The 11,665-nt window shown below is 47.7% G+C and overlaps 1 protein-coding gene across 4 annotated transcripts in view; it reads right to left on the bottom strand.

Moving 5' to 3' along the window:
- NPM2 (nucleophosmin/nucleoplasmin 2) overlaps positions 1 to 2,386 on the bottom strand; it is a 12,318-nt gene extending 9,932 nt beyond the window's left edge. For 2 of the 4 annotated variants that reach the window (XM_025394506.1, XM_025394507.1), the window contains exons 1-4: positions 1,455 to 1,661; positions 1,198 to 1,288; positions 983 to 1,068; positions 728 to 853 (exon numbers count right to left, since the gene is read on the bottom strand). In XM_025394506.1, the coding sequence (XP_025250291.1) occupies positions 728 to 853; positions 983 to 1,068; positions 1,198 to 1,255 (270 nt within the window). In that variant the 5' untranslated portion in view covers positions 1,256 to 1,288; positions 1,455 to 1,661. Of the gene's footprint in view, positions 1 to 727; positions 854 to 982; positions 1,069 to 1,197; positions 1,781 to 1,880 lie in introns of those variants that run through there. The other 2 variants (XM_025394503.1, XM_025394505.1) reach the window with 2 other exon arrangements.
- Between the last annotated feature and the right edge of the window lie 9,279 nt (positions 2,387 to 11,665).

The following is an 11,665-nucleotide window of genomic DNA, read 5'->3' as shown; positions in this document are numbered from 1 at the left end:
AAAAAAAAAAAAAAAAAAAAAAAAAAAGGAAAAATGCCATTATTCAATTATTATATGCATAGAAAACTTGAGACGAATTATTAGAAACTACAGAATTTCTGGATACACAACCAATATGTAGATCGACCATGTTCCTGTTACTAGCAGTGAATGGTTTAAAGCAGCAGTCTCCAACCATTTTAGCACCAGGGAACGGTTTCCTCGAAGACAATTTTTGCATGGATGGGGTGGGAGTGGGGGGTGGTTTTGGGATGAAACTGCTCCACCTCAGATCAGGCAATCGATTCTTATAAGAAGCATGCAACCTAGACCCCTTGCACGCACAGCTTACAATAGGGTTCATGCTCCTCTGAGAATCTAATGCCACTCTGATCTGATGGGAGGCGGGGCTCAGGGGTAATGCTGGCTAGCTGGCTGCTCACCTCCTGCTGTGCCGCGGGTTCCTAACAGGCCACAGACGGATTCTGGTCCTTGGCCCGGTGGTTGGGGACCCCTGATTTAAAGTGTAATTTTTGCAGACAGCTTAACTTGCCTAAGGTCACACAGCTCTAGGAAGGGGTGAGCTGGGCTGGACCCCAGCTTTCTGCATGGGCTGTGCTACCTCCCTGGCATGGCTCACTTCTGTAGGGTGAATGCACCCTCGTGTGTGTCCATCCCCACCCAAGGGTGAGGGTGAGGGTGAGGCTGGGGCTGGCAGCAGTTTTCCTGCCAGCAGGGAAAGGCCCACCATGGGGAGGACTGAGGCCTGGAGCGAGGCAATGGTGACCGGCTGCATCTTCTTGTCCTCCTGGTTTGCTGGGGGCAGGATCTCCACGCGATGCATCTCTTCTTTGGCTTTCTCTCCCAAGCAAATCTGCGCGGGTTTGAAAATAGACAGAGGCCCCTCATCACCCTGAGGGCAGACGGGAGAAACCCATAGTCCTCTGTTGGGACCGGAAAGTCTCCGGACTCCATCCTCCTCCCCTCTTTGGGGAACACCGACCGTATGAAGCAACAGCCTGCAGTTCTGCTTCCCCTCCAGCTGGGGTCTGAAGGTCCAAGTCCGCCTCTCCTGACTGAGTTCGCAGCCTGCGGAGGAGAAAGGGAGGCAAGTGGGGCCCTCTATTCGTTCCCGAGGGAGGGGCTCACCTGGGCCCCAAGCTGCCGCGCACCGGAGGTGGGGCGTGGCTCTGGGAAGTAGCCTGAGTTCCCACTCACCCCAGAGCACGGTAGTCACTGCCTTTTCCTCCGTGCTGCTGGCGCTACTGAGATTCATGGCTCCGGGCGGAGAAGCAGGGTGGCCGGGCAGCTGCAAGGAGGGCGCCCGCGTGAGGCCTTGCTCCCCGACCCTGACCCTCGACTGGAGGATGCCAGAGGCCGGCAGGCATCGGCAGATACTGAGGCGTCGCTCGCGGCTGGAGAGCGCCCGCCACGGTCAAGGGCTCACCGCCAACTCCTGGAGGACGAGTACCCACCTCCCAGCGGGGCGCGCAGCCCGGGGCTCGGCCGGGCGCGGAGAGGACCGCGGGACTCACGCGAGAGGGAGCTGTCCACCGAGCCCAGGCTTGAAAGCCCGCGGGGAGGTCACCTGGCTGCGCTTGGGCCTAACTCAAAAGCCTCTGTGCACCTCCACCAGGCGCAGAGAAAGGGGTGTGCTCGCGGCTTAGGTCCCAGCTCCCCCCACTCAGCCTTACTGTCGCTGCTTCGCGCGGGGCCAGTCACGCCATTGGCGCTCCCGGAGCGCAGCGCAACCTCATCCCCGCTGGCCGGAGGGCTGCTGCCCAAGGCCGGGCTAAGAAGCCTTGGAAGGGGAAGGGCAGGTGTCCAATCAGCGGCAAAGAAGCCGCCTGCCTCTCCCCTTCCCTTCTCCCATTGTTTCCTCCTCTGCGCGGTAGAATCACCTGGAGGGCTGTTAATGTGCGCATCGCTGCGCCCCACTCCACAGCTGCCCTTGGCGTGGGTCTGGGTGGGGCCGAGGGAATTTGCTTTTCTAACCGGTTCCCAGGTGAAACTGATGATGCCGGCCCAGGACCCTTCGTGAGAACCGCTGTCCGAGCCAAAGAGGACCCGCCGAGGCCTACTGGCGACCCCTCCCGAGCCCATGGAGAGGAAACCTTAGCCCAACTTAGGAAGGGAGGCCTGCAGCTGGCAGGAAGCGGCAGTTAGAAGCGCTCCTTGTTCGTTGCCTTTCTTCCTTTCCTTTCCCCATGCCTTATACAGCCTGGGCCTTTCCTAAGGCCCAGACAGCCCGTCCTTCCAGTCTCCAATGAGAGAGAGGAGCCCTGTCTCCAGAACGGTGAGATCTCCCGCGGAGAGCCACAGCCCGCAGGTGGGGTGGGGAGGGGAGCTGGGAGGCTCCGCGGCAGGGGGCGGGGAGCACACTGGGGAGCACGGCTAGCGACGCTACAGGGCCAAGCACGTGACCAGTAGCGGGTCCCAGGCTCAGTGGGCAGTGAAGAGAAGGGGGGGTTTCAGCGGATATACCCTGGAGACACCTCAGATAACCAGGGATCTCCCGCACACCTCTGGGGCAGGGGCTCATTGCCACGGAGAGGTCAGAATCTTTTATTCCTGGGAGCTGGGGTCAACCTCCCTGTGAATTGGCCAGGACAACCCAGGAGAGGCTTGGGGGCCTGCCAGGGCCCCCTAGGCTCCCTGTCCTCAGCTGAGCAGTTCCAGTCTCCTTGAGAGTCCCTGAGATCTCTGTCCTTGGCAGGGGGCCTACTGGAGTTGACAGCCATTGCAGCCAAGTGTGTGGTAAAGATGAGCAAATTGCAGGCACATGCATGCCATGCACAGACGTTCAAGTATTCACTCAACAAACGGTGATTCCGCCAGCCGGGCGGGGTCTGTGCATCCTGCAGTGAATACGAAACAGCCCCTCAAAGGGCTTCCAGCCTCATTGGAGAGTAGTGCTCAAAGCAAACCGGTCTTCAGTGGCCCCAGGCCACCCTCCCCGTGAATAATCACACTGATGTGAGGCTGCAGCTGGGGTTCACAGTGAAGGCTAAATTGAGGCAGGGGAGGGGGATGACCCTGAGGTCATGACCTAGAGCTGGGAGACTGGAACTGGACAGTCTGGGTTCAAGTCTGGACTCTGTGATTTCAGGTGTGTTAATTCATGTCTCAGTGCCTCAGTTTCTTCATCTGCTAAATGAGGCTATAATACTGGTACCATCCTCATTAACTTTTTTTTAACTGATACATAGTAATTGTACATATTTACGGGGTACATATGATATTTTGATACTTGCACACAATGCGTAATGAGCAAATCAGTGTAACTGGGGTATCCATCACCTTCAACATTATTTCTTTTTTTTTTTTGGAGACAGAGTTTCACTCTCATCACCAAGGCTGGAGTGCAGTGGTGTGATCTCAGCTCACTGCAACCTCTGCCTTCCGGGTTCAGGCGATTCTCCTGCCTCAGCCTCCCGAGTAGCTGGGTTTACAGGTGCCCACAACCATGCCCAGCTAATTTTCATATTTTTAATAGAGATGGGGTTTCACCATGTTGGCCAGGTTGGTCTCGAACTCCTGACCTCAGTGATCCTCCTGCCTCGGACTCCCAAAGTGCTGGGATTACAGGCGTGAGCCACTGGGCCTGGCTAAATGTTTATCATTTCTTTGTGTTGGAAACATTTCAAGTCTTCTCTTCTAGCTATTTTGAAATATACAGTAAATTATTGTTAACTATAGTCACCGTACTGTACTATCAACTTATTTATTATTATTTCTTATTTCAACTTATTTCTATCAAATACTATGTTTGTACCCATTGATCTCTCTCCATCCCTCCACCCCTTCCCAGCCTCTAGTATTCCATCATTCTACTCTCTAATTTCAATTTTTTTTTTTTTTTTAGCTCCCACATGAATGAGAGCATGTGAAATTTGTCTTTTTGTGTCTGGCTTGTTTCACGTAACATAATGACCTCCAGTTCCATCTATATTGCTGCAAATAAGAGGGCTTCCATATTTTTTTATGGCTGGATATATTCCATTGTGTATAGGTACCACATTTTCTTTTTCCATTCATCTGTTGATGGACACTTAGGTTGATCCCGTATCTTGGCTCTTGGAATAGTGCTGCAATAAACAAGGGCGTGCAGATATCCCTCCTTTCCTTTGGATACTGATTTGCATTATGGAAAGCAGTATGGAGACTTCACAAAAAACTAAAAACAGGACTACCATGTGATCCAGCAATCCCACTACTGGGTTATTTATCCAAAGGAAAGGAAATCAGATACTGATTTCCTAGGAATCAGTATTTCTAGGGTTATTTATACCAGTAATGGAACTGTTGAATCATGTGGTAGTTCTATTTTTAGTTTTTTGAGAAATCTCCATACTGCTTTCCATAATGGCTGTACTAACTTACATTCCCACCAACAGTGTATAAGAGTTCCCTTTTCTGCACATCCTCGTCAGCATTTGTCTTTTTGATAACAGCCATTCTAACTGAGGTGAGATGATATCTCATTGTGGTTTTAATTTGCATTTCCTTAATGATTAGTGATGTCGAGCTTTTCTTTTCTTTTCTTTTCTTTTTTTTTGAAACAGAGTCCTGCTCTGTCGCCTGGCTGGAGTGCAGTGGTATGATCTTGGCTCTCTGCAACCTCTGCCTCCTGGGTTCAAGCAATTCTCCTGCCTCAGCCTCCCAAGTAGCTGGGACTACAGGTGCGTGCCACCATGCCCAGCTAATTTTTGTATTTTTAGTAGACACAGGGTTTCACCATGTTGGCCAGGATGGCCTCATTCTCTTGACCTTGTGATCCTCCCTCCTTGGCCTCCCAAAGTGTTGGGACTACAGGTGTGAGCCACTGCGCCCAGCTGAGCATTTTTTCATATGCCTATTGGCCATTTGTTTGTTTTCTTTTGAGAAATGTCTATTCATGTCCTTTGCCCACTTAATATTATTATTTGTTTTTTGCGGTTGAGTCATTTGTATTCCTTGTATATTCTGGATATTAGTCCCTTGTTAGATGAATAATTTGCAAATATTTTCTCCTATTCTGCAGGTTGTCTCTTCACTCTGTTGACTGTTTCTTTGCAGTGCAGACGTTTTTGGTTTCATATAGTCTTATTTGTCTATTTTTGTTTTTGTTGCCTGTGCTTTTGCAGTCTTAAGCCATAAAATCTTTGCCTAGACCCATGTCCTGAAGCATTTCCCCTAGGTTTTCTCCTAGTAGTAGTATAGTTTCAGGCCTTACGTTTAAGTCTTTAATCCATTTTGAATTGATTTTTGTATGTGATGACAGATGGAGTCTACTTTTCTTCTTATTATCAATATCCAGTTTTCCCAGCACCATTTATTAAAGAAGATGTCCTTTCCCCAATGTAAGTTCTTGGTGCCTTTGTCAAAAAATCAGTTTGTGATAAGTACATAGATTGATTTCTGGGTTCTCCATTTTTTCCGTTGGTCTGTGTCTGTTTTTATACCAATACCATGCTGCTTGGTTACTATAGCTTTGTAGTGTATAATATTTATATTTATATTTGAGACAGGGTCTTGCTCTGTCTCCCAGGAGTGCAGGAGCAATTTCAGCTCACTGCAGCCTCCACCTCCTAGACTCAAGTGATCCTCCCACCTCAGCCTCTGGAGTAGCTGGGACTATAGGTGTGTGCCACAATGCCTGGCTACTATTTTTTTTTTTTTTTTTTGGTAGAGATGGGGTTTCTCCATGTTGTCCAGGCTGGTCTCAAACTCCTCTGCTTAAGTGATCCACACACGTTGGCCTCCAAAAGTGTTGGGATTACAGGCATGAGCTTGCCCACCCTGTAGTATGTTTCGAAGTCAGGTAGGGTCATGCCTCTACCTCTATTCTTTTTGCTCAGTATTGCTTTGGCTATTTGGAGTCTTTTGTGGTTCTATACAAATTTTAGGATTGTCTTTTCTGTTTTTGTGAAGAATGTCATGGTATTTTCACAGGGATTGCACTGAATCTGTAGATTGCTTTGGGTAGTATAGCCTTTTAAATTTAATTTTATTTCTTATTTTTAAATTTTATTTATTTTCTATTTTTGAGGCAGAGTCTCGCTCTATTGCCCAGGCCGGAGTGCAGGGGTACGGTCATAGCTCACTGTAACCTTGAACTCCTGGGCTCAAGCAATCCTCCTGCCTCAGCCTCCTGAGTAGCTTGGACTATAAGGTGTGTACCACCACGCCTGTCTAATTTGTAAAATTTTTTTGTTGTGTCTCACTATGTTGCTCAGGCTTGTCTTGAACTCCTAGGCTCAAGTGATCCTCCCTCCTAGGCCTCCCAAAGCACTGGGATTATAGGCATGAATCATTGTGCCTAGCCCTAGTATGGCCATTTTAACCATATTAATTTTTCCAGTTCATGAGCATGGGATGTCTTTCCATTTTGTTGTGTCCTTTCCAATTTCCTTCATCAGTGTTTTGTAGTTTTTGTTATAGAGGTCCTTCACTTCCTTAGTTAACTTTTATTCCTTGGGACTTTATTTTTTGTAGCTCTTGTAAATGGGATCACTTTCTTGATTTCTTTTCTATTTTATTATTGGTGTATAGAAACACTACTGATTTTCATATGTTGATTTTGGTGTCTTGCAACTTCACTGAATTTGTCTATCAGTTCTAGGAGTTTTTTAGTGGATTGTTTAGGCTTTTCTATATATAAGATCATGTCTGCAAAGAGAGACAATTTGACTTCTTTTCCAATTTCTTTTTATTGTTTTATTTAATTAATTAATTTTATTTTTTGAGACGGAGTCTCACTCTGTTGCCCAGGCTGGAGTGCAGTGACGCGATCAATGCTCACTGCAAGCTCCACCTCTGGGGTTCACGCCATTCTCCTGCCTCAGCCTCTCGAGTAGCTGGGACTACAGGTGCCCCCCACTGCTCCCAGCCAATTTTTTTGTACTTTTAGCAGAGATGGGGTTTCAGCGTGTTAGCCAGGATAGTCTTGATCTCCTGACCTCGTGATCCACCTGCCTTGGCCTCCCAAAGTGCTGGGATTACAGGTGTGAGCCACTGTGCCCCGCCTATTGTTTTATTTTATTTTGAGACAGAGTCTTGCTCTGATGGCCAGGCTGGAGTGCAGGGGTGTGATCTTGGCTCGCTGCAATCTTTGCCTTCTGGGCTCAAGTGAATCTCCTTCCTCAGCCTCCTAAATAGCTGGGATTACAGGTGCCCGCCACCATGCCTGGCTAATATTTGTATTTTTAATAGAGATGGGGTTTCACCATGTTGGCCAGGCCGGTCTTTAACTCCTGACTTTAAGTGATTGGCCACCTTGGGCTCCCAAAGTGCTGGCATTACAAGCGTGAGCTATTGAGTCCGGCCCCTTCTTTTCCAATTTAGAAGCCTTTTATTTCTCTCTTACCTGGTTGTTCTGGTTAGTACTTATAGAACTGTGTCGAATACGACTGGTGAAGGCCGGCATCCTTGTCTTGTTCCAGTTCTTAGAGTAAAGGCTTTCAGCTTTCTCCCATTCAGTATGATGTTAGCTGTGGGTTGTCATATATGGCCTTTATTATGTTAAGGTATATTACTTGTATGCATAACTTGTTGAGAGTTTTTATCATGAAGGGATGTAGACTTTTATCAGATGCTTTTTCTGCATTTATTGAGACGATTATATGGTTTTTGTCTCTCCTGGTATTCTTACCCTGCAATTCCACCTAGGAAACTTCTCATCCATATATAAAGTTTATTGATTTTTTTTTTTAAGAAACCACCTTAATGAGGTATGATTGGCATGTAAAAGGCTGTACATATTTAAGGTATACATCTTGTTGAGTTTGGGGATAAATATACACCTATGAAACCTTCAACACCATCATGGCCATGAACATATCCATCACCTCCCGAAGTTTTCTCTTGCCTTCTTTATTATTATTATTATTTTTGTTTGTTTTGTTTTGTTTTGAGATGGAGTCTCACTCTGTTGCCCAGGCTGGAGTGCAGTGGCGTGATCTCAGCTCACTGCAACCTCTGCTTCCCAGATTCAAGCCATTCTTCTGTCTCAGCCTCCCGAGTAGCTGGGACTACAGGCACCCACCACCACACCCAGCTAATTTTTATACTTTTAGTAGAGACAGGGTTTCACCATGTTGGTCAGGCTGGTCTTGAATTCCTGACCTCAGGTGATCCACCTGCCTCAGCCTCCCAAAGTGCTGGGATTACAGGTGTGAACCACCACGGCCGGCCTGTGTTTTTTCATTAAGAACACTTAATGTAAGATCTATTATTTTAGCAGATAGTAAGTATACTACTGTACTTACTATACTTAGTATTGTTAGTTCTAGACACCGTGTTGCATAGTGGACTCCAGATTTATCTTGAGTAACTGAAACTTTGTACCCTTTGACCATCACCTCCCTGTTTCCCTCTCCTCCCAGGGCATGGCAACCATTCCTATACTCCTTGTTTTTGTTATTTTGACTATTTTAGATCCCACATGAGTGAGATCATGCATATTTGTCTTTCTGTGTCTGGTTTATTTCATTAAACATAATGCCCTCCAGGTCCAGCCATGTTGTCCTAGATGACAGAATTGCCTTCTTCTTCAAGGCTAAATAATATACCATTGTATGTATGTACTATTTTCTATATCCTGCATCCATCAGTGGGCATTTAAGCTGTTTTCATATTTTGGCTATTGTGAATGATGCTGTCATGAACACAAAAGTGCAGATATCCCTTTGAGATTCTGATTTCAGTTCCTTTGAATATATGGTCAGGAGTGGGATTCCTAGAACATAGGTAGTTCGATTTTTTTTTTTTTTTTTTTTTTGAGACGGAGTCTTGCTCTGTTGCCCAGGCTGGAGTGCAGTGGCCAGATCTCAGCTCACTGCAAGCTCCGCCTCCTGGGTTTATGCCATTCTCCTGCCTCAGCCTCTCGAGTAGCTGGGACTACAGGCGCCTGCCACCTCGCCCGGCTAGTTTTTTGTATTTTTTTTAGTAGAGACGGGGTTTCACCGTGTTAGCCAGGATGGTCTCGATCTCCTGACCTCGTGATCCGCCCGTCTTGGCCTCCCAAAGTGCTGGGATTACAGGCTTGAGCCACCACGCCCGGCGGTAATTCGATTTTTAATTTTCTTGCTGACAGGTTTCACTCTGTCACTCAGGCTGGAGTGCAATGTGATCATAGCTCACTGCTGCCTTGAACTGCTAGGCTGAAGCGATCCTCCCACCTCAGCCTCCCATGTAGCTGGGACTACAGGTGTGCACCACCATGTCTGGTTAATTTTTTTTTTTTTGGAGAGACAGGGTCTTGCTATGTTGTTCAGGCTGCTCTTGAATTCCTAGCCTCAAGCAATCCTCCCATCTTGGCCTCCCAAAGCACTAGGATTACAGGCATGAGCCACCATGCCTGGCCTCTATTTCTAACTTTTTGAGGAACCTCCATACTCTTTTCCTTAGCAGCTTTTACATTCCCACCAAGCATGTACAAATGTTCCTGTTTCTCCACATCCTCAACAATTGTTTTCTTTTGTTTTTTTGAGACAGGGTCTCCCTCTGGAGTCCAGGCTGGAGTGTAGTGGCATGATCATGACTCTCTGCCACCTTGACCTCCTGGGCTCAAGCGATTCTCCTGCCTCAACTTTCTGAGTAGCTGAGACTATAAGTGTGCACCACTAGGCCAACACATTTCTTGATTTTTTTTTTCTTTCTTTTTTTGTAGAGTTGGGGTCTCACTATGTTGCCCAGGTTGGTCTTGAACTCCTGAGCTCAAGTGATCCTCTTGCCTCGGCCTCTCAACATGCTGGGATTACAGGCGTGAGCCACCTTTTTTTTTTTTTTTTTTTTGGAGACGGAGTCATGCTGTCGCCCAGGCTGGAGTGCAGTGGCGCGATCTCGGCTCACTGCAAGCTTTGCCTCCCGGGTTCACACCATTCTCCTGCCTCAGCCTCCTGAGTAGGGGGGACTACAGGCGCCCGCCACCACGACTGGCTAATTTTTTTGTACTTTTTAGTAGAGACGGGGTTTCACCATGTTAGCCAGGATGGTCTCGATCTCCTGACCTCGTGATCTGCCCGCCTCGGCCTCCCAAAGTGCTGGGATTACAGGCATTAGCCACTGTGCCCAGCCCATTTTTTGTTTTTTTAAATAATAGCTGTCCTAACAGGTGTGAGATGATATCCATTGTGATTTGATTTGATTTCTCTGATGGTTAGTGATGTCGAAGCATCTTTTCATACACCTGTTGGCTCTTTGTCTTTTTGGAAAAATGTCTAGGTCTTGTGGTCTTGTCCATCTTTCTTTCTTTTTCTTTCTCCTCCCTTCCTCCCTCCCTCCCTCCCTCCCTCCCTCCCTCCCTCCCTCCCTCCCTCCCTCCCTCCCTTCCTTCCTTCCTTCCTTCCTTCCTTCCTTCCTTCCTTCCTTCCTTCCTTCCTTCCTTCTCTCTCTCTCTCTCCCTCCCTCTCTCTCTCTCTTTCTTTCTTTTTTTTTTTTTTTTTTTGATGGAGTCTTACTCTGTCCCCCAGGCTAGTGCTGTGGTGTGATCTCGGCTCACTGCAACTTTTGCCTCCTAGGTTCAAGTGATGCTCATGCCTCAGCCTCCTGAGTAGCTGGAATTACAGGCATGCACCACCACACCCAGCTAAGTTTTTGTATTTTTAGTAGAGCCATGTTGGCCAGGCTGGTCTCAAATTCTTGGCCTCAAGTAATCTGCCTGCCTCGGCCTCCCAAAGTGCTGGGACTGCAGGCATGTGCCACCACACAGGCCTGGGTGGTCTTTTCTAAAATGGTGCCAGAGGAACTGGATCTATCTCTTTGGCATGAGCCAGGCTTCTGCTGTGCAGGGATTAGCTTTTTCTTTTTAAATTAACTTTATTGAAAAATAATTTATATACAAAAACCTGCACTTGAACGGGCACAATGGCTCATGCCTGTATTCCCAGAAATTTGGGAGGCTAAGACAGGATGATGGCTTGAGGTCAGGAGTTCAAGACCAGCCTGGGCGACAGACTGAGACTCCGTTTCAAAAAAAAAAAAAAAAAAACACTAGCCAGGTGGTATGACACGCTCCTATAGTCCTAGCTACTTGGGAGCTGAGGTGGGAGGATCACTTGAGCTTGGGAGTTTGAGGCTGCAGTGAGCTGTGGTCACACCACTGTGCTCCAGCGACACAGTGAGACTCTGTCTAAAAAACCCCACAAAACTGCATTCATTTTAACTGCATAGTTTGAGTTGTAACAAATGTATACACCCATGTAGCATCACCACAATCAAGATATAATTTCCATTGTCCCTTCCTACTTTGTTTCCCTTTGCAGTCAATGCCCCCACCCCACCCCCTGCCATGCCTAATTGACATTGGGCAAATGCTGATCTGCTTTCTGACATTACAGATTAGTATTGCCTGTTCTAGAACTTGATATAAGTAGAATCCTACAGGGTCTTTTTGTCGACCTGTTTTTGCTAAGCAAAATGTATTTGAGCCGGGCACGATGGCTCACGCCTGTAATCCCAGCACTTTGGGAGGCCGAGGTGGGCGGATCACGAGGTCAGGAGATCGAGACCATCCTGGCTAACACGGTGAAACCCCGTCTCTACTAAAAATACAAAAAATTAGCCGGGCGTGGTGGCGGGCGCCTGTAGTCCCAGCTACTCAGGAGGCTGAGGCAGGAGAATGGCGTGAACCCAGGAGGCGGAGCTTGCAGTGAGCCGAGATGGTGCCACTGCACTCCAGCCTGGGCAACAAAGCAAGACTCCG

Source organism: Theropithecus gelada, chromosome 8 (genome assembly GCF_003255815.1).
Source record: "Theropithecus gelada isolate Dixy chromosome 8, Tgel_1.0, whole genome shotgun sequence".
Taxonomy (NCBI): domain Eukaryota; kingdom Metazoa; phylum Chordata; class Mammalia; order Primates; family Cercopithecidae; genus Theropithecus; species Theropithecus gelada.
Note: the sequence above shows the minus strand (reverse complement) of the source record. Positions and strands in the feature narration are given on the sequence as shown.